The sequence below is a fragment of the Rhincodon typus genome, chromosome 3, assembly GCF_021869965.1.
Source record: "Rhincodon typus isolate 14 chromosome 3, sRhiTyp1.1, whole genome shotgun sequence".
NCBI classification, from domain to species: Eukaryota; Metazoa; Chordata; class Chondrichthyes; order Orectolobiformes; family Rhincodontidae; genus Rhincodon; species Rhincodon typus.
In genome coordinates, this window is record NC_063334.1 from 122485503 (window position 1) to 122509398 (window position 23896).

At 43.7% G+C, this 23896-nt stretch overlaps 1 protein-coding gene across 1 annotated transcript in view; it reads left to right on the forward strand.

Moving 5' to 3' along the window:
* poln (polymerase (DNA directed) nu) overlaps window positions 1–23896 on the forward strand; it is a 136814-nt gene that overhangs the window by 18415 nt on the left and 94503 nt on the right. The window contains exon 3 of the mRNA XM_048595308.1: window positions 21543–21657. Within this exon, the coding sequence (XP_048451265.1) occupies window positions 21543–21657 (115 nt within the window). The remainder of the gene's footprint in view (window positions 1–21542; window positions 21658–23896) is intronic.

Here is a 23896-nt window from a genome sequence, read left to right on the forward strand (position 1 = left end):
GGTGGGAGAGGGACAGTGTTGGGGGTGGGAGAGGGACAGTGATGGGGATGGGAGAGGGACAGTGATGAGGGTGGGAGAGGGACAGTGATGGGAGTGGGAGAGGGACAGTGATGGGGATGGGAGAGGGACAGGGATGGGGGTGGGAGAGGGACAGTGATGGGGGTGGGAGAGGGACAGTGATGGGGGCCGGAAACGGACCACGATATAGAGCTCGGTGCCGGCAGTGGAACTGTGCAAACTCACCGAATCACGTTGTTATGGTGCAAAAAGAGGCCATTCAGCCCATCATACGTGATGCAATATGACGATCAGGAGCTGGCCTAACATAAACCTTTAAAAGATTTCAGAGGTTAGAATCATGTGTATGGGAATTAATATTGTAATATATTACTTCCATTATCCATTGTAGCTGTTCTGTACAACAACAAATCCTTTGCATTAGTCGAACATGCTTTAGTTAAATATGACAACCCTATGAAAGAATTCAGTGATGGTTACTATGGTAACTGCTATGGTGGAAGCAGAGAGTCACACTCCTGTTTTTCACTCACTGAGTGGAAATCACGACAAAGTGAATAATGGTGAAACGGCACCAGTTATGTGTTCCACAGTGTGAAACAACGTTCCTTGGAACCCCCTTCCTCCCCCCCGCCTCCCTGTGGCTGCAGTGAGCCAGGATTTTGCTGCATCTACCTGGTTTGAGTGGTCTGGGATTGGTGGCAATGCAGTGTGATTTGTACAGAATTAGCAAGAACCATTTGTGTCAAGCTGGTGTCACCCTAGCACTGTTCAGCAGGAAATGAAGGTGGAAACTGAAAGGCTTAAGACTTCATACCAAATGTAGGCTTTCTGACAAAGACAGGATCCATTGGAGAAACTCAACAGGTCTTGGCAGGGCCCGTGGAGAGAGAAGCAGAGTTAATGCTTCGAGTCTTCAGAACTTTTCAGAGGTGCTGGATGGCCTGGTGGTCATGGGGAGGTGATGGTCTAGTGATATTATTGCTGGACTGTTAACCCAGAGACCCAGATAATGTTCTGGGGACCCGGGTTTGAATCCTGGAACTTGAAGTCAATAAAATATCTGGAATTAAGAATCTAATGATGAACATGAGCCCATTGCCGATTGTCGGAAAAACCCATCTGGGAAGGAAACTGCCATCCTTACCTGGTCTGGCCTTCATGTGACTCCAGACCCACAGCAATGTGGTTGACTCTTAACTGCCCTCTGGGCAACTAGGAATGAGCAATAAATGCTGCCTGGCCAGCGATGCCCTCATCCCATTAATGAATTAAAAAAGAACAATGCTGCCTCACAATGCCAGGGATTCCACCCATCCTACCCAGATCCCTAACCTATCCCCATGTTTACCATGGCTAACTCAGCGAGACTGCACATCCCTGGACACTATGGGACAATTTAGCATGGCCAATCCACCTAGCCTACACATTTTTGGACTGTGGGAGGAAACCAGAGCACCCAGAGGAAACCCACACAAACAAGGGAGAATGTGCAAACTCCACACAGACAGTCACCAAAGGGTGGAATTGAACTGAGTCCCTGGCGCTAACCACTGAGCCACCATTCTACCCCATAATAATATTCCCATGCACCTGCTGAGCTGAGTTCTTCTTGAAACAGATGTAGATAGGATGCACTGGAGTCTAACTCTCTGCTCTTCAGACAGCACCTTCCAAATCCACAGCCTTCACCATCGAAGGGACAAAGGCAGCAGATGCAAGAGATGCTGCAAGTTCTCCTCCATGCCGGTCACCGTCCTGACTCGGAAACATGTCGTCGTTCATTCAGTGTTGCCGAGTCAGAGTCCTGGGGGTGCCTCCCTAAAGGCATTGTGGGAGTCATTGTAGCACATGGACTGCAGTGTTTCAACAAGGCAGCTCACCACTGCCTTCACAAGGGCAACTAGGGATGGGCATTAAGCAACAACTTTGAGATCCCAGGAACTAGTTTAACAAAAGTAGCAGCTGGTTCTAAAGCTCAATCTTCTGTGACATGCCAGGCTGTTTTTGGGGCCTATCTTACAACCTGTAGATCCAGCAGTTATACCTCAGCTGCAGCCTGTGGTACCTGTAGACTTGATGACTCCAACACACTCACTGACTGGCTTCCCTACAACCTACATACCCCCTCACCCCTCTCACCACCACCACCACTCCCCTTCCACCTGCCCTAAACCTGAGATCAACCAAAACTCTCAATCTGAAGTTGTAACAAGTCCCATTCCCCTCTCACCCCTCTACCCATTGTCCTACATTGGGTCCGAGCCAAGCAGCACCTTGAACTTAACATTCTCAACCAGGTTTTCAAATCCCTACATTGGTCTAGCCCCTCCCTGCAATAACTCTGGGATCTCCCCCAGTCCCACAACCCTATGAACAATCTGCATTCGTGTAATTCTAACCTTTCGAGCAGGGCCTCCCAAACTATGGGTCATGACCCCTCCTCAACCTCCAGAAGGTGTCAGGGGATGAGATTTTGGGTCACAAGCTCCAAAGCAGCAATGCTTCAGACTTAAGTCCAAGACCCCTTTAACTCCTCGTGTTTATTTTGTTTTGTTGGTGGGCTTCGTCTGATAAATGCTTTCTGAGGCTTGAAGGGGTTCTGCTGCAAAAAATCTCTCAGATGGTAGTGTTTTGCTTTCTCTTAGTAGGAAACATACCTTTCCATTGTGTCCCCTCAAACCCACCTCCTGTTTATACAACCTCCCCTCCCACTATCTCCACACCCCTTCCCCCTGGTCAAAAGCACTTACACACTGCTCAAAAGGTGAGGCCTTCTTCATCCTTGTGCCCTCCTCCCCACCTGAAAAATTCTTTTACCACCCCCAAATTTTCTCTGGGGGGCACACAGTACCTGGGCCACCAAAATGGGATCACACTGGGTGAGGACTTTGGAAGGAGTGTTCTTGATTAGGCATCAGTAACAGCCAGATTGTGTTACTGAAGACTTGTGCACCAGCACACTATGTTATCTGATCCACCATTTTGGCAGCTGTGCGTTCAGTTACCTGGGCCCTGAGCTATGGCATTCCCGCCCTAAATCTTCCTTTTTGTTAAAATCCTGCTTTAATATGCCCCCTTTGGCCATCCACCCAACTATTTCCACATCTGGCTCAGTGCCCGGTTGTATCTTATAAAACCCAACTGGAGTGCCTTGGGATGTTTTATTGTTGTACGAGGCTCAGCATAAGTACCAGTTGTTGTTATATCTTGATATCGAATGAAACGAATTGAATTTTCTGAAAATTGTCATCTGTAATGGTCAAGACTCTGCAATGGAGAATGTAGTTACTAAACTCTTCAAACTTGTCCTTTGCATTAACTTCTGGAGCTGCATTGTCATTGAGGAAGGAGGTTCCAATAAATGAATTTAGGAACAAGAGTAGGCCATGCAGCCAATCAAGTGTGCTCTGCCTTTCGATAGGATCATAGCTGATTTGTTTGTGGCCTCAAGTCCACTTTCCCGGCCCAACCAACATCCTGTGAGCAAATTTAATAAAGAATAAAACTCCCCTGTTAGTCAAGATTCTGTTAAATCAGTAGATGAGGATCAGATATGATCTACAGTGGGTGGGCTGCTCTCTCCATCAGCTTACTGTTGGGAGGCCTGTGCTGTAAATGAACCCTCTCCCTTTCAGGAACCTTCCCTACTTTGTATAACAGGAGTGTCAGTGTGTTGCTGTGAACTTACAGCTGTCAGCTGTGCCTAACAGCTCATGAATATTTAGCCCCAGTAGAACACAGAACTGTACAGCACAGGAACAGGCCTTTCGGCCCACAATGTTGTGACGAACATGATGCCAAATGAAACTAATCCCTTCTTCCTGCCCTTGGGTCATATCCCTTCATTCCTTGTATATCCATGTGCTTATCTAAAAGACCTTTAAACACCCCTATTGTATCTGCCTCCACCACTACCTCTGGCAGTGCGTTCCAGGCACCTACCACTCTCTGCCCCTCACATCTCCTTTGAACTTATGTCCTCTCACCTTAAATGCATGCTGTCTATTATTAGACATTTCAACTCTGGGGAAAATTCTGACTGTCAAATCTATTTATGTATCTCATAATTTTATAAACTTCTTTCAAGTCTCCCCGCAGCCTCCGCTGCTCCAGAGAAAACAGTCCTCGTTTATCCATCCTCTCCTTACAGCTCATACCCTCTAATCCAGGCAGCATCCTGGTAAACCTTTTCTGCACCCTCTCCAAAGTCTCCACATCCTTCCTGTAATATGGCGACCAGAATTGAACGCAATACTGTAAGTGTGGCCTAACCAAAGTCTCATAAAGCTGCAATATGATATCCTGACTCTTGTACTCAATTCCCTGACCAATAACAGCAAGCTTGCCACATGCCTTCTTTACCACCCTATCTACTTGCACGGCCACTTTCAGGGAGCTATGGACTTGAACCCTGAACAACATATTGTTTGAAACTCACACTTAATGATAAAATAGAACTGGCTAACCTGTATACTGGGTATGGCAATCCTTTGTAAAAGATTGTACATGCAATAATCAGAGAATTGTCGTTCTCTGCTTTATATGATCAACTCAGAACAACATAGAAAAGTGGATCTTTCCAAGTTTGGCTCCAGTACATAACAGAGCTTTGGCGAGAGAACAGCTGGAGCACTAAGTGCGGTTTTGTTGTCCACATTTAAGGCAGAATATACTTGTAGTAGAGGTGGTACCATGACGGTTCAATGGATTAGTCCCTGGACTGAGAGGGTTGTCTGATGGTGAAATGCTGAGTAACTTGGGTCCAGATTCTCTGGAGTTTAGAAGAAGGAATGGCATTGGAATGTACCATACAAGATTCTGAAGGAGTAGATATTGAAAAGTTGGTTCTGCTGATTGGATAACCTTAAACTCTGGGCTTACTCTCAAGATAAGGGGCTGACCATTTCGGACTGAGATGAATAGAAATTTATTTTCTCAAAGATTTGTTCATCTTTGGAATTCTCTTGCCCCGACAGTTGTAGATGCTCCATTGTTGATATATTCGATACTGGCATAGAAAGATTTTTGGTCTCTCGGGGAATCTAGAGGACGCGGAAGTGAAGTCAGAGATCAGCCATGAATGTATTGAATGGTAGAGAGGCTCAAGGTCTTGTATACTCTACTCTTGATCTTAGTTCCCATGTAATTGCATTCCTGTACTACAGGGCTGTTTTCCAGAGTGATGCAGTGCTGTAGATCAGGATCAGTCCTAGTGCTAAAGGTCTGAGTTTTGAGACATGTGCAATTGTCAGAATACTTACTACACCTTATTGCAAGAGTTCAAGCAATGTTAAAAATAAAACAAGAATATGCAACATGTCATTAGGAAGGAGCTGGTCTGGTTCTTGACCTATGGAGGGATTTTTCTTTGTTCTTGAATGGGATGTTTTCTCCATAAAGGCCAGCATTTGTTGCCCATCCCTAATTGCCCTTAAATGGCTTGCTTGACCACTGTAGAAGTCAGTTAAGAGTCAACCACATTGCCATGGGTCTGGCCTGACGCAGACCAGATAAGGACTCTTTTCCTTAAAGAACAGCAGTGAACCAAATAAAACAATTGATCATAGTGACACGGCTGCCATTACCGAGACCAGCTTTCATTTCCAAACTTATTCATAGAGTCATGGAAACAGGCCCTTCGGCCCAAATTATTGATTGAAGTCAAATTCCATCTGCTGCTATGATGGGTTTTGAACCCCATTTACCTGGGCCTCTGGATTACCAATTCAGTGATGTTGTGATGACACCAAGTATCCTCAGACAGCACCTTCCAAACCCACGGCCACTTTCATCTAGAAGGACAAGGGTGGCAGATACATGGGAACACCATCACCAAATGTTCCCCTTTAAGCCACTCACTATCCAGACTTGGAAATATATCGCTGTTCTTTCAGTGTCGCTGGGGTCAAAATCCTGGAATTTCCTCCCTAAGGACATTGTGGGACCATCTACAGAAAATCTACTGCAGTGGTTCAAGAAGGCAGCTCACCACCACCTTCTCAAGGGCAACTAGGGACGGGCAATAAATGCTGGGGCCTGCCAGTGACACCCATGAGTGAATAAATAAAAAAAAACATAGCCATAGTCGCTGATGTTTCGGGTCGGGACCCTTCTTCTGAAGCTGAAACATCAGCTTTCCTGTTCCTCTGATGCTGCCTGGCCTGCTGTGTTCTTCCAGCTCTACACCTTGTTATCTCTGACTCCAGCATCTGCAGTTCTTGCTACATAGCCATAGTTGTGTTGTGCAGAAGCTAAGTTGTAATGGACACCTGTTTCTTTTGAACTCTTAGATTCGTTTCGATCACTTCAGCAAGGAATTTCTCACCGAATCTCTGCAGCACAGCTTACAAACGGAGACTCTTTCACTGATCTTCGTACCTCTCTCTGGAGGAAATATGACTGTGAGAGGGGGAAATGTATAAAGTGTCTGGTCACCAGAATTTCAGATGAATTTGCAGCAAGTTTTGAAAGGAATGGTGATATTTCCCTGTGTTTGTCAGTTTAAAATGCTTTAGGTTTGTGGTGCGGGGAAGAGGTTCTGTAGTCACATAGAAACTGTTTCTGCTGGATGGATGAATTGGCAGTTTTCACCCCCCACCCCAGCACTCACTTCTTGATCTTCCAGGCTGCCCCAGCTTTCTCCTCAGAGGCTCCAGGTGAGTTCCAGCTGTGCAAACAGCTCCCATTATTCTGAGAATTTAGCAGCCTTTCCCTGAAGCCCCCATTTGTGGGGTCGCTGATGGAGATGAACAAATGAAAATCAACAAATGAAAAAAGTACAGCACAGGAACAGGCCCTTCAGCCCTCCAAGCCTGTGCCAACCATCATGCCCTAATTAACTTAAAAACAAACCTGCCATTTTTCGATCCGTATCCCTCTATTCCCTCCCTGTTCATGTACCCATCTAGGTGCCTTTTAAATGTCTTCAATGTACCTGCTTCCTCCACCTCTTCTGGCAGTGCATTCCAGGCTGCTACCACTCTCTGTGTGAAAAACTTCCCTCGCACCTCTCCCTTAAACTTTCCCCCTCTGACCTTGAACCTGTGTCCCCTTGTAATTGAAACTTCAACCCTGGAAAAAAGCCTTTGAGTATCCACCCTATTTATGTCTCTCATAATTTTGTAGACCTCTAACAGGTCTCCTCTCAGCAGCCATCTTTCCAGTGAAAACAATCCTAGTCTTTTTAACCTTTCCTCATAGTTAATGCCCTGGAGACCAGGCAACGTCCTGGTGATCCTTCTCTGCTCTCCCTCCAAAGCTTCCACATCCTTCTGGTAATGTGGTGAACAAAACTGCACACAATACTCCAAATGCAGCCTAACAAGGGTTCTTTATAGCTGCAACATGATTTGCCAACTGTTGTACTCTGTGTCCCAGGTGAGGAAGGCAAGCATGCCATATGCCTTCTTAATCACCTTGGCCACCCGTGTTGCCACTTTCAGGGATAACTGAAGTGAAAACATCCTGATGCTATTTTTTATGATTCATTCCTGGGATGTGGGCATTACTGACAAGACCAGCATTTGTTAGCTATACCCCATCTAGCCTCCAGACTATGGACATTAGCTTTGTTGCTTTTTTGCAATATGGGGAAGTACCATAAATTAAGCCCTGCTATTCCTGAAGTCATGCCCAATGTTAAAGCTTTTTTTAAAAGTATGCACAGTCTCCCAATTACCGATTTTTAGATCAAAGTACGGACCAAGTTTCTGTTTAAAACAAAAATTATTATCTCTAGCTGCTTCGACTGTTTGTAAGAAATACAGAACGATATTATTAAATCTCTGATTTATCAATTCAAAGATCACAGCTCACAGTAATTGCTGCAGGAAAACTAACTTGTTTTCCTCAGGTTTAAGCTGAGTTTTTACTCCAGAGAACAGGCAGCTTCTGGGCTCGGAAGAGAGCTGCTCACTTCTTCCTCTCTCTTTCTGTTTTTCCAGTTCAAAGCTGCTCAGTCACTCGGGAACTAATCACCAATCAGCAATTGATAATGTCACTAGTCCACAGACCAATCAACTTCATGCTACCAAGAATTGGATTGGAACACATTTTTGGCTTGATAACATCTGCAGTCTGAAATTTGATTACTGCTTATTCTAAGAGTTCTTTACAATGATTGCTTTCAAAACTTCAGCCACACTTTCAGACCCTGGTTTTTAAATCAGTTCTTTCTCATTTCAGTTCCTCAGTTTTTAAAATACAAAATAGAAAGACTCAGTCCGTACGGTGTTTCTTTAATGAGCTAGTAATCTAGACATCCTGACTACTGCTCTGGATATCTGAGCTCAAATCCAGCCACCGACACTGAGAGAAATTAAATTCAATTAACAGATCTGGAACAAAATACTAGTTCCATGAATAATAATCACAAAATGAGTGAATTGTCATAAAAACCCATCACATCTTTCAGGGCAGGAAATCTGCTGTCCTTACCTCGTCTGGAATACATATGACTCCAGACCCGTAGCAACATAGATGATTCTTTGCCCTGAAGTGGCCTCGCAAGCTGCTCAGTTACATTTTCTAAATCCTTTCTAGTGACGTGGGTAAGGCCAGCCCTTCTTGCCCATCACTAATTGCCGCTGAACTGAAGTAGGCTGCTTCAGAGGGCAGTTAAAAGTCATCCACATTGCTGTGAGTCTGCACTCACATGTAGGACAGAGCAAGAAAATGTCAAGAACAAGAAATGTCTCTCAAGGACATTGGTGACCCAGATGACTTTTTTTTAAAACAGCAATCAAAGATGGTTTCTTTCAAACCACCACTGCGAATGAGTTTCTAATTCCAGGCTTATTAATTGAATTTTAATACCACTGGCTGCAGTGGCAGGATTTGAACCTGCATTGACAGAGTGTAAACCTGTAGCTCTGAATTACAGGCCCATTTCTGCACTGCCACCTCTCCCTAGGAAATCAGCTGTTGCTATTAGGATACACATTCTCCTGCTCTTCGAACCGAGCAGTTTTGAGATTGTTGAGAAGAGGCAGTAAAGTTTGCTGCCCAGGTAACTGCTAAAGGAGCAATCAAGGAGACTTGGGCAATGTGACCTTGGCTCACCAGCGACCCATAATCTTTCGCAATGATCCAATTCCCTTTGGCTCTTTAATGTCATAGGGATCGTGTAACATACAGTAATTCAGCATATTTATGAGGTAAATGTTGTTCTGCCTGCATGGTTCTGCTCCTGGACTACGTGTCTAAGTAATGTGTTTCTGAAATAACATACTCCAGTCACTGTGCTCCTTAAAAGAAACGAAAACCAAACACTTGAGTTTTCAATAACAGTAGCTAATCAATAAAGGACCTCAACTCCTTTAATGTTGTCCAGTGGTTGCTACATTTCACCACCATTCAGCCTGTTATCTTGGATCAGCAGCTTGAGATCACACAGAGTGACTGCAAAAGTGAGTCTGCTGGTGGATTGACAGCCTTTAGAGGATGCACAGTGCACAACAGTGGAACAAATCGCGATCTAAGGTGTAATTTGCTGACTGACATTTCCGTTGAGCTGAAACATGGGGAAGGTGGCAAATTTGTAGAAGTAGAATATGTTAATAACAAAGGCAAAAGGCTGTGGCTGTAGGGAAATCTGAAATAAACCAGGGTCTAGCCTTTTGTGAGGCATGGATTTTGGGAGCAGAGTTCACAATTTGCGATCAGTTTTCACCGTTTCTGAGAAAGGTGAACAGCAGCACATCAATGTGGTGTCCCCACCCATGCTGGTTCCTTCTTTCAACTGCCAGCTCTCTGTGCCTCAGTTGGGAGCCCAGCAGTGCTGCCTATCATGGTGAGGTGATGGCTCGCTGGTAATGTCACTGGATCAGTAAGTGAGGACATTAGTCTAATGCTCTGGGGGTGTGGTTTCAAGCCCCACTATGGTACATAGTGGAAATTTGAATCTGATAAATACCTGGAATTAGCAGTTAGTCCATTGCTGACTATGTAACCATAGCAACAGGAGTAGGCAAGTCAATGAGATCATGGCTGCTCTGTGGCCTAATCAAATGCCTGCCTTTGGCCCATGTTCCTTTGCTTCACAAAAATTTACTGATCTCTGATTCAAAATTAACAACTGATCTATCATCTACTGCCATTTGTGGAAGGACGATCCAAACCACTACCTCCCTTTGTGTATAGAAAAGCTTCTTAAGGTCACTCCTGAATGGTCTGGCCCTAATTCTCAGACTATGCCCCATAGTGTAAAGATCTGTAGCTCCGGTTTGGGGGGAGTTGTTGACTTGCTCGCTGAGCTGGCTTGTCCTCGTTCAGATGTTTCGGCACCATGCGAGGTGACGTCATCAGTGGAGCCTCTGATGAAGTGATGTTATTCTACTTCGCTTGAAATTTTTACTGTTTGGTCCATTATGGTGAGTAGTGCCATTTCAGGTTTTGATCTGTACGGGTTTGTATATGGGATCCAATTCAATGTGTTTGTTAATTGCACTATGGGTGGAGAACCATGCCTCTAGGAATTCCTGTGCGTGTCTATGTTTGGCTTCGGCTACTATGGTTACCTTGTCCTGGTTAAACCGATGGCCTTCATTGTCTGAGTGTACCAATATTAAGGAGAGTTTGTCATGCCGTTTTGCTACTAGCTAATGTTCATGTATTCTAATGGCTAGTTTCATTCCTGTCTGTCTGATGTAATGTTTGTGGCAGTCGTTGCATGGTATTTTGTAAACCATGTTAGTTCTGCATCTTGTGGGAATGGGGTCTTTAATCCTTGTTAGTGTTGTTGTAGGGTGGCTGTGGGCTTGTGGGCTACCATGATTCCTAGTGGTCGTAGAAGTCTTGTTATCAGTTCCGATATGTTCTTGATGCAGGGCAGTGTGGCCAGTGTGTTAGGGTGTACAGTGTCCTCTTGTTGTTGTCTGTTTAGTAGGCATCTGCAGGTGAAGTTGCTCCATAGTTCTAGAATCCCCAACCAGTGGAATCAGTTTATCTTTATCAACCCTGTCTTTTTCTGTTAATATCTTGAAGACTTCGATCAGATCACCCCTTAACCTTCTAAATTCCAGAGTAAACAGGCCTAACTTGTGTAATCTGTCCTCATAACTTAACCCCTGAAGTCAGGTATCTTGAAAACCTTCATTTTATTCCCTCCAAGACCAATATATCCTTCCTAAGGTGTGGTGCCCAGATTTGCTGTCTGTTATTGATTGTACAAAAATCCATCTGATTCAGTAAAGGTCTTCAGGGAATGCAACCTGCTACCTTTATCTGGTCTGGCCTACGTGTAACTGCAGACTCACAGCAAGGGGTTTGTCTCCAAACTGGCCTCTGGGCAATTAGGAGAGGCAGTAAATGCTGGTTGAGCCAGTCACAACTCATATCCCATGAATGAATTGTAACATATGTGGTACACCTTCTTAAAGGCAAGCACTCCTTCAAAAAGGAGCCTGCATTCCGGGTATTGGTGCTATTTGAATGCTGCAAGTTTGAATCTCCAGGATTGGGAGAGGGTTCCAGAGATGGGTGTGATGCTGGAGACATTAGCGGTGCAGGTGAAGAGGAGAGGAAACATTGTGGTTTGGGAGCACCAGGATCAGAAGGCAGGACCATTCAGTGGCCACTGAAATTACTCCAGAGGCAGGTATCCCATCACCGAGTTACCCTCTATTTACACAGGGAGGGTCCTTAGCACTGATCCAGCTCCCTCAGAGCCAGCTCTGATAGTAAACAGAACCTCTGACGCGCACGTTTATGTCTGTCATCCAGGGCTCCCCAGCTCCAATCAGGGAACCCATATTCTATGAGGTCCAGCCGGCTGACCTTGTTACAATCACTGCAGCCATGAAGTGAATTCCTGACTTCTGAACCCAAAGACGGGTTGTCAATGTCACAACAACAGCCTCAAGTAGCTGCTTGCTGTCAGTGACTGAATGATTTGCCCTCAGCACACGGCCACTCACTGCTGTTCAATGGATCACAAATCTAGTGCTTGTGTGCAAGGCACAATTTACAGATTTACAGATGACACAATACTTGAGAACTGTGGAGAGGACAATGATGGCCTTCAGGACCACACAGACAGACAGCTGGGGTGGCACAGTGGCTCAGTGGTTAGCAGTGCTGCCTCACAGCACCAGGGACCCAGGTTCAATTCCACCCTCGGATGACTGTCTGTGTGGAGTTTGCACATTCTCCCCATGTCTGTGTGGGTTTCTTCCAGGTGCTCTGGTTTCCTCCCACAGTCCAAAGATGTGTAGGTTAGGTGGATTGGCCATGTTAAATTGCCCATGGTATTCAAGGATGTGTAGATTAGGTGGGATGCTCTGAGGGTTGGTGTGGACTTGTTGGGCTGAAGGGCCTGTTTCCACACTGTAGGGATTCTATGATCTATGAAACATAAAGTCATGTATTTGGATTGGAAGACTGAGAATGATGCTTTAAAATACAATTTTAAATAGACTTCCCAGAGGGACCTGCAGTATATTATGCATATATAATTGCAAGGAGCAGGGCAGAATGAGAAAGGCTCCTTACAATTTCAGAGTATTTGATTATTTTCTGAATTACTTCATTATTTTTGCACGGACATAGTCAATTCTCATTTCCATGTTATTGGAAATAAACAAAATGCAGCACACAGATCACTGGGAATGTTTACCATTGATGAGGCCCTGTTCATGGTTTTAACAATAATTTCTCAGTGCATACAGAATTAAAGCAACAGAAAACAACACTCCTTTCTGCTGCTGTCCTCCAGCGATGACAGAATGAATACATTAGTCCGAGAACGTGACCAGAGTAAATCAGATCCAAGACAGTCTGACAGTGTATGTGAGCAGGAGAAATCAATAACCTTGAGTATGGAAGAGAACTCACAGAGTGTCATTTAGGTGCTGTAACCTCAGAGTCAAAACAAGAAAGAAGGAAGAGCGACAGTCTCCTGAATTACGGAGACTGGTGAGCTTAGTTACCAGGATGCACTATGACAGGAGTCGCTCACCATCCTGACTTGGAAATATATTGCCGTTCATTCAGCGTCGCTGGGTCAATATCCTGGAATTCCCTCCCTAACAGCATTGTTGGTCTATCTACAGCATATGGATTGTAACAGATCAAGAAGGCAGCTAACCACCACCTTCTCAAGGGCAACTAGGGACGGCCAATAAATGCTGGTCCAGCCAGTGATGCCCACATGGTGTGAGGAATTTTTTAAAAATGCTTACTGGTCCTAGGCTTTATAAAAAGCACGAAGGCACAGAAATTATGGTGAATCTTTATAAAATTGGTTCTGCGTCAACTGCAGTCTTGCACCCGGTGCTTGGTACCAGAATTCAGAAAAGGTGTGAAAGTGCTACTGTGGAAGCAGGTAGGAATGTTTCCAGGGATAACAGATTGGAGAACATGGAATTGTTCTCCTTAGAGATGAGGAGACTGAGCAGAAAGATGTTTAAAATCATGAACCTGCTCCCACTGGTGAAAGTTGGGAAGCTGGGAAGGGAGGAACATCGTGGGAGTTTATAACAAATATAGTCTTGTATTTTCTTTATTTTGTCCATCCCAGTTTGCTTTTGCTTAAAATTAAAAATTAAAGACATTCCAATGGAGAGAGCACAGACTTAATTTACTGGAAATAACATGAGGAAAATCTTTCTCACACAATGAGTAGTTAGAGTACAGAATTCCCCACCTGAGAATGCGATGGAGACAAATTCAATCAGAGCATTTCAAAGTAGAATTGAATAATTATGGGGAGAGAAGGGGACTAACTGAACTGTACTTGCATTAAGCCAAAGTAGGCATGATGGGCTGTATTGCATCCTTTCCTGGTATAACCATTCTACGGTCCTACCAGCAGCATTCCCTCACATTGGGAGCTCAGGTCTAATGTCTGGATGCTTAGTCTGGATGCTTAGTCTGAGCCATGTTCCAGTTGTCAGCCGGCCTGTTTCTGCGTTGTAAAATTCTTCTTCCTGTTCGCTGATCTATGTCAATTATTTTGCTTTTCTTTCTAAAAAGAAACATTCTGGTCTTTGGTTTCGCTCTTCACATTTCTGCTTGACACAGTTTTGGACTCTGACTTGGTTCTAATTTTGCACAGTAAAGTCTGTGATGTGTTGGGAACCTCAAGGCTATTTGCAAATGGCAGCACAGTATTGATTCCCACTTAACAGTGATCATTGGAAAGGAAGTGGTCATTTAGATGTTAGAATTAATTGATCTGCATTGGGTGTCACATGACGCAAGAGTTTGTTGCATGCCTTTCTTTATTGGCAGAGCTGTAGTATTATCAGGAGAGTTGTACATGAAAAGGTATAGTTACAATGGTATGTGAAATGATAATTAATGAAAAAGACTCCAGAATAGAAGGTTTAGAAATGCTGAAAACAAGGAGCTGGGAAGGGAGGAACATCATGGGAATTTATAACAAATATCGTCCTGTATCTTCTTTTTTTTTTCCATCCCAGTTTGCTTTTGCTTAACATTAAAAATGAAAGACATTCCAACAGAGATTGTTACAGATGGCACGGTGGCTCAGTGGTTAGCACTGCTGCCTCACAACATCAGGGACTTGGGTTTGATCCCAGCCTTGGGTGACTGTGTGGAGTTTTCACATTCTCTCTGTATGTGTGTGGATTTTCTCCCACAGTCTAAAGATGTGCAGGTTAGGTGGAATGGCCATGGTTAAAGTAATGTTACAGGAATAGGGTGGAGGTCTGGATAGGGTGCTCTTTAGAGTGTTGGTGAAGACTCGATGGGCTGAATGGTCTCTATCCTTACTTTAGGGATTCTGTGATTCTAAGTATGATCGCCAGTGCTTGGAAAGAAAACTAAAAGAACAGAATAGATTTTACATGGCAAGAAATTACAAAATATCAATGTTCCCAAGGACCAACCCTTGTACACAAAATACAGATGGTAGAATCTGAATGACATGGGCTATGGTGAGATGTGTAGCAGAATCAGGCGTTCAGTGAGACCCATCTCAATATCAGCAGAAACTCGCTCCATCTTTTATGCTTTTGAAAAGTACAGAGTTTCTTGCTATTAGTAGTAAGTTGCCAATGGGCAATGGCCATGGTTTTCTTTCTTTTGTTCATTCATGGGATAAGGGTGTCACTGGCTGGACCAGTCTTAACTACCTGTCCCTAATTCTCCAGAGGGCAGGTAAGAGTCAACCACATAGTCACATGTAGGCCAGACCAGGGAAGGACAGCAGTTTTCTTCCCTAAAGGACATTAGCGAACCAGATGGGGTCTTCCAATAATCGACAATGGTCATTGATCATTAAAAGCATTGCTAAGAGCCCAATTCGCCTCATTAATATTCAGCCTCCCACCTGACTAAACCCAGCAAACAAGCTCAGTGTTAGGCAATCTTCACAAGGAAACCAGAGCTGGCACATGGCAGAGTCATCTCAGTGTTTGCTCTGAATAACCTCCATTGTAATGCTGCAGTAAGGACACTGTTTGCTAAGGGACATGTACACAGGTCATGGTCTGGACCAGGCTTCAGCTCCAGCCTCTTTGCTCACTGTCATAGCATTCACTTACTCAGAACCTACCTGGATACTCAGGGCTTCCCTGCCTTTCCTTTCTTTTTTGTGCTTTGTTCCCTTAGCCAGAGATACCAGGCACACAGTGATTCCTTTCAGCACAGACACAAAGGCAAAGAAACATGTCATGGTTGTTAGCAGTCCTCAGTCAAGTCAAGGAAGATAGCTTTCACTCAGGTTCCCAGCACAGTAAGTCAAGGACACCCGGAGCTAAAGAAGGATGTACTTGTTTTAGACGCAGTACAGTCACAGAATCACAGAGGTTTTACATTGCAGAAGGAAGCTATTTGGTCCATGGAGCCTACATTGGCTCTTTAATGAGCATCATTTCCTCACAGCAAACTCCTATTGTCTCCCATATGGAAAGGTGCGCCAGATTGATTTCTGAGTTGAAGGGATTGTCCCGTGAGCATTTAAATAGAATGGTTCTATAATCTCAGGAATTTAAAAGAGAGAGTTGACCTTATTGAAATGTTTATGACACTGAGAGGGATTGGTAGGAATTCTCTATCACAGAGAACATGGCAGCTCAGACTAAAAGTACGTTTAAGGTAGAGATTGATATATTTCTGATTACCGATTCTGTAATGAGTTATGGGGACGGGGAGGGTAAGAGGCATTGAAATATTCAATGGTAAGGTACTGGCATGGATAGAAGATTGGCTGCCTGGCAGAAAGCAAAGAGTGGGGTTATAAGGGTCTTTCTCAGGATGACAGCCGATGACAAGCGGTGTTCCACAAGGGTCAGTGTTGGGACCACAGCTTTTCACTTTATACATGAATGATCTAGATGAAGGAACTGTAAGTGTTCTGGCTAAGTTTGCAGACGATACAAAGATAGGTGGAGGGACGGGTAGTATTGAGGAGGCAGGGAGGCTGCAGAAGGATTTAAACTGGTTAAGAGAGTGGGCAAAGAAGTGGCAGATGGAGTACAATGTGGGAAAGTGTGAGGTCATGCATTTTGGTTGGAAGAATAGATGCATAGACTATTTTCTAAATGGGGAGAAAATTCAGAAATCTGAAGTATTAAAGGACTTGAGAGTCCTAGTCCAGGATTCTCTTAAGGTAAACTTGCAGGTTGAGTTGGTAGTTGGGAAGGCAAATACAATGTTGGCATTTATTTTGAGAGGACTAGAATATAAAAGCAGGAATGTACTACTGAGGCTTCATAAAGCTCTGGTCAGACTACATGTAGAATATTGAGAGCAATTTTAGGACCCGTAGCTCAGGAAGGATGTACTGCCCCTGGAGTGGGTCCAGAAGAGGTTCACGAGAATGATCCCAGGAATGAAAGGCTTAACATTTGAGGAATATTTGAGGACTCTGGGTCTATACGTGATGGAGTTTAGAAGGACGAGGGACGAATTAATTGAAACGTACAGAATACTGAGTGGCCTGGATAGAGTGGACGTCGGGAAGATGTTTCCATTAACAGCAGAGACTAGGACCCAAAGGGACAGCTTTGGAATGAAGGGAAGACCGTTTAGAACGGAGATAAGGAGAAACTTCTTCAGCCAGAGGGTGGTGCATCTGTGGAATTCATTGCTACAGAAGGCTGTGGAAGCCACATCATTGAGTGTATTTAAGACAGAGATAAATACATTCTTGATTGTTAAGGGGATCAAAAGGGGTTATGGGGAGAAAGCAGGAGAATGGAGTTGAGAAACTTATCAGCCATGATTGAATGGTGGAGTAGACTTGATGGGTCGAATACCTAATTTCTACTCCTCTGTGTGTTATGGGTCTTATTTGATCAGCTGTGATCATATCGAGTGGCAGGGAAGACTTGATGGGCTGAATGGCCTCCTCCTGTTCCTGTGTTGGGGAGGCGGTGGAATGGGTGGTAATGTCACTGTTCGAATCCCAACATGGCAGTTGATAGAATTTGAACTCAATAAAATCTGGAATAATGGGGACCATTGCACGATTGAGCATTGCCGATTGTGACAAAAACCCATTTGGTTCACTGATTTCCTTTAGGGAAGGAAAGCTAACGTCCTTACCTGATCTGGCCTACATATGACTCCAGACCCACAGCAGTGTGGTTAACTGCCCTCTGGCCAACTCACTAAATGCTGGCCTAGCCACTGATGCCCACATCCTGTGAATGAATTGAAGTTTTTTTGTTCCTATGATCAATAATGGGTACTCGCTCCCTGGATGGAGAGTTTATAACTATGGAGCATAATCTCAAGTAAAGGGTCGATTATTAAAGTCCGAGGTGAGGAGGAATTTTGTCCCTCCGAGATTGATGAATCTTTGAGATTATCTACCCTAGAGGGCTGCGGATCTCAGTTAGTGATCCAAAAGTGGAGTTGCATGAATGTCTGACTCAAACTTGTGTATTTCAAAATAGAGCTCCAGTTTGAACATATGAAACATAGAACTGTACAGCACAGGAACAGGCCCTCTGGCCCATGATGTTGTGCCGAATATGATGCCAAACGAAACTAATCCCTTCTGCCTGCCCTTGGTCCAGATCCCTTCATTCTTTGCTTATTCATGTACTTATCTAAAAGTCCCTTAAATACCCCTAACTTATCTGCCCTCACCACCACCCTGACAGACTCCTACCACTCTGTGTAAAAAACATCTCCTTTGAGCTTTCCCCTCTCACCTTAAATGCATGCCCCCTAGTATTAGACATTTCAACTCTGGGAAAAAGGTTCTGACTGTCAACCCCATCCATGCATCTCATAATTTTATAAACTTCTATCACGTCTCCCCTCAGCCTCTTCTGCTCCAGAGAAAACAACCCGAGTTTTTCTAGCTTCTCCTTACAGCTCACACCCTGTAATCCAGGCAACATCCTGGTAAACCTCTTCTGCACTCTCTCCAAAGCCTCCACATCCTTCCTGTAAAGTGGCGACCAAAATTGAATGCAATACTCTGTTGCGTGTACATGTAGCAGTACATTCATTGCTAAGTATCAGAGATTTTTATTGCTTTTCGCCATGGAACATCTTTCATATTAATAATATTGAATGCTGAAGAAGGCCCTAAGGACCAGAAGACAGATTCCTGCTTCTAATTTTCATGTTCTTTCTGCTAATCTTCACATTTTAAAATTACTCTAAAGCACTTTAGGATATCAAAAGGGGTCAATAAATGCATGGCTTTTCTTCATTATTTCATTTGTTTTGTTCTTCAAATAATGTAATGGTTATGGAAGAATGCTTCAGGACTCTTTCCTTATCATATGTAGACATAGCTGCCTATTGGACAGAGCTCAGGAGGAATTTCTTCTCTCAGTGAATCTGTGGAATTCTTTACGCAGAGGTCTGTTGAGGTCGGGCTAGTAAGTGTATTCAAGGCTGAAATAGACAGATTTTTAATCAGGAAGGGAATCAAGGGTTTGTTAAAAAGGCAGAAAAGTGGATTTGAGAATTTAGGGAAGGTGATGGCCCAGTGGTATTATCACTGTGTTATTAGTCCAGAGACCCAGGTAACGTCCTGGGAACATAGGTTTGAATGTCACCATGGCAGATGGTGGAGGCTGAATCTACTAAATGTCTGGAATTAAGGTATCACTGTGGCCAGTGATGCCCACATCCCATGAATGAGTTTTTAAAAAATTATCAGATCAACCATGGCCTTATTGAATTGCACAGCAGACTTGATGGGCTGAATGGTCTATTTCCTTTCCTATATCTGATTGAACCATTGACAATCATGGAAGCCTGAATGTTGTCTTTATTTCATGGTCATCATCTCAAAATAAAGTTGAGTGCAGCATGTGCCAGAAGATTGAATTCACTATGTTTGATACTGACCTGCAGAGCAGTCATAGGTTGGGGACGGACAGTTTGTCACTGTCCTTATTCCTGTTTATGTGAGTCTGTAAATTGTGCCTTTCCCTTGTTAAATTTAAGTAGATTTTTGCCCCTCCAACTAGTGGCAAAGATGATCACTGGGCAGTAGGTGGCAGCAGTACAGCACATGATTTGAGTGGAAATGTTTTTAAACTTTTGGCATCAGTAACTTGGCTGTAGATAGTTTCCTGTGCTAATATTGCTTCATTTTATTTTAGTTTTTGTTCTTATTCTGCTCTGCATTCCAGCATCATGTAAACCAGCAAAGATTTCAGATAGAGTAACTGATGAGAAAAGGTTTCGACTAGTGGGTGGGGCAGCCAGAGGACAGAAGTTGAGAGAAAGAAACCAGAGGTGTGACGGGGGAATTACAAACATATCAGCATCCAATTTAGGAGCAAGAATAGGCCATACGGCCCCTCAAGCCTGCTCTACCTTTCAATAATTTGATTATGATCTCAACTCCACATTCCTGCCTACCCCTGATCATCATTGATTTCATTGTTAGTCAACAACCTGTCTACATCTGCCTGAAAAGTAATCAACCATCCCATCTTCTCTGCTTTCTGATGAAGTGATTTCCAAAGACCCACGACCTTCTGAGAGAAAAATATCCCTCTCATCTCCATCTTAAATGGGCATGATTTTAATGCAGTGAGTTGTGGTCTGGAATGCACTGCCTGAAACCATGGTGGAAACAGATATGGTGATAACTGTCCAAAGGAAATTGAATATGTTTGAAAAGGAGAAATTTGAAAGACTATAGGGTAAGTTGTATTAATTGAATAGCTACCACAGCCATCTTAGTGGGGATCACTTGAAGCATGATACACTATTGGAAGGACACACTGCTCAATGCTCCTTTGTTGTAAGCTCATACCATAATGCTAGCCCTGACACTAATGCACCTATCAATCTAATATTTGCGTATAATAAACAGCTGTAACTCATGTCTGTTGGATTCTTCAATGCCACGATGTCCATTCCCAGTTTCTTGTTATAAGGGATACTACATTGGGTAAAACACTATGTTTGAGGCAAAATCACACCAGCGGATGGAGTCACAACTGAGCCCCATCCTGGCTTGACCTGATTGTTCTCAACCAATTTGCCCTCCCCTGGCACTGAGTCCAATTGGAGCTGGCCTTGCAACCAACCTGGCCTCTGCTGACATGGGTTTGCCCATTGCAGGCAGCTGTTGAATATAGGGGAGCTTTCCAGTGCACTAATCTCAGGCATCTTTACAACAACAGCTTACATTTATTCACAAGTACAATTACTAAGCTTCATTTTGTTTTATCGTGGGATGTTCAGGATCATTGGCAAAGCCAGCATTTGTTCAGAACACACAGAATAGATACATTCCAAAAGAAATAAAAATTTCAAGGGGAGGATCCCCACTCATAGTTAATTAAAAACATTAAAGATAGCATCGAACTTAAACAAAAAGCATATAATTGTGCAAAGACAGGTGGCAGGGCAGGAGTGGACATAATGGAAACATAACAGTAAAGAAATAACTAGAAATTTAATAAGGAGGCAAAAATTAGAGGAAGAGAGAAAACAAGCTAAAAACTATTAAAAACAGGTTCAATAGATATTCAAAAATAAAGTTAACAAAGTGAGCATTGGTCCTACAGAAGGTGAGTTTGGAGAATTAATGACAGAAAATAAAACATGAGATAGCAGATGAATTGAACAGGTATTTCCCATTCGTCTTCACTATAGAAGGTTGAAGTAACATATCAGAAATATCTGTAAATTAGGAAATGGGAGGCAGAGGGGAACTCCAGGAAATTGCAATTACCAGAGAAGTGTTAGTGAGTAAATTGCTGGAGCTGCAAACAGGCAGGTCCCCAAGTCTTCATCCTGGGGTCAGGAAAGAACTGGCTCATGGGATAGTGGGTGCTTTGGTTTTAATTATGCAAGATTCTGTAGATCTGGTTAAAAGTTCTGAGGTAAAGTCGCAACTTGAAAGGCTAACTCAATTTCTGCCTCCTTACCTGCTGAGTATGTCCAACACTCCATGTTGAAATTTCAGGATTTCTGCTTTTCAGATGGCCTCACGTTGACCTGGTTGCTGGTTACCAGCAGTAAAGGCTGGTTAGCAAAATTCTCAGTTGTGCACAGGAAGGAAAATCAATCTATTCCCCTCTGCACTCTGTGCCCAGATAATGTGCCATTTCTATCTTCCATTTCAGATTTCTCTCATGTTGAGCTGCGGATCCTCGCACACTTCACCTCAGATCCAGAACTCCTCAAACTTTTCCAGGAGCCTGAACCACCAGACGTGTTCTCAACTCTTGCTTGTCAATGGTAAGTGTGTGATGTCCAATACTTGGGAGGTGTTGGCTTAATGGTATTATCACTGGACTGTTACTCCAGAGACCCAGGTAATGTTCTGGATACCCAGGTTTGAATCCTGCCATGGCAAATGGTGAAATTTGAATTCAATTTTAAAAGATCTGAAATTAATAGTCTAATGATGAGCATGAATTAAGAATTTAACAATGATAGTGAATCCATTGTTGATTTTTGGAAAAACCCATCTGGTTCTGTAATGTCCCTCAGGGAAGAAAATTGCCATCCTAACCTGGTCTGGCCTAAAATGTGACTCCTGATTTACAGCATTGTGGTTGACTGTTAACTGCCCTGTGGGCAATTAGGAACGGACAATAAATGCTGCCTAGCCAGCGATGCCCTCATCCTATGACTGAATTAAATAAAACTTTCCACTTTGAACAATTATAAATGGCACATGTAGTGATAATGTCACTGGACTTGTAGATCCAAACAATATCCCTGAATTCTGTGTCAAATCCTACTGTTAATTAATTATTCTGGAATGGAAAATAAGTCTCAGTAATGCTGATCATGAAACTAAGTTTTTGTAGTAAAAACATATCAGGTTCACTGATGTCCTTTTCGGGAGGGAAATCTGCCATCCTTACCCACACTGGCAAACACATGTGACTCTAGTCTCACAACAGTGTGGTTAACTATTAATTGCCCTCTGAAATGGTCTAAGTTGAGTTCAAGGGCAATTAGGGAAGGGCAGCTTTGCCAGTGCTGCCCCCCCTCCTCTGAAAACATCCCCCACTTTGTGCACTGTCAGGCAGTTGCTGGCAAAGGTTAGTTAGCAGAAACCAGCTCTATGCCAGTCTGTTCTGCTGCTACTTGCTAGTTAAGTGGTATCAGCTAGGACTCAGTTACTCAGGTCAGCGGCGTACTGAAATGTCAACCATGATTGGATGCTCAACTTCTCTGGTTTGTGGTTTGCAGTACACAACTTCCAAAAGAGGAGACAAAAGTGCTACTCACTGAACCACGAAAAAAAAATCTGAGTATCACACAATTGTTACAGTGATGAAGGAGGCCATTTGGCCCATCGTGTCTGCACTGGCTCATTAAATATTCCCTAGAGTCAATCTCCAGCCTTTTCCCCCATACTCTGAAATATTATTTCAGTACACATAATCACCCAGAGCCCTCTAAATACCTGAATTGAACCTGCCTCCACTACATTTCCAGGCAGTGCATTCCAGACCCCAACTACTTGCTGGGTGAAATTTTCTTTTTCACCTCACTGCTTTTGCAAATCACTTTCTGTCTATGCCCTTCTGTTCTTGTTCCTTTTACAAGCTTTTCCTGAACTACTCCATCCAGCTCGCTCATGATTTTGGAAATCTCTGTCATAATCTCCTCTCTGCCTTCTTCTCTCCAAGGCAAACAGTCCCAAACTCTCCATTCCATCCTCATAACTGAAGCTTCTCATTCCTGAAAAATCATTTCTGAACTCTCTGCAACAAATTCACATCTTTCCTGTAATGTGGCATCCACGACTGTACACAGTACTCTATCTGAGGTCTAACAGTGTCTTGTACAATCCATAGCTAGCACTCACCTGTCTGCTGCAGCTCACTTCTCTTCATGGCCTTCAATACTGACACTGGATGGTTCCATCCTCTCCTAGCAACATAAAGTTGAGTGAACGTGGGTGATGTGTGGAATTGCTTGGCCATCCTTCAGCCAAAGAAAGATGAATTCTGGTTATGGTGGTTTTAAGTGATACTTGTCTAACCTCTGATGTTATGCGATATAGGGAGCCTGCCTGAGGGATGGTCTCCTAGACCCCAGCAGCAATGATCTAATCTAACACTATGAACACCATGAGGTGGTGAGACTTTGGCTGGACATTGAGTCTAGTGGCAGGGTCACGATTAAAACAAAATCCTTAGTCTTGGCCAATGTTGAGCTTTGTGACCCAGCGCCCACCTGGGTGATACAAAGCATTGATCGCATAGACCTTTTTTAAAATCTATCTTTGGGTATGGAATTGCTGGCTGGGCCAGTATTTGATGCCCATTCCTATTTGCCCTTGAGAAGGTGGTTCTGAGCTGCCTTCTTGCTATTCTTGGTGTGTAGGAACACTCACAAATCCGTTAGGGAGGGAATTCCAGCGATATACTTCCAAGTAAGGATGGTGAGCGGTTTGGAGGGGAACTTATAGCAGTTGGTGTTCCCATGTATCTACTGCTCTTGTCCTTCCAGGTGG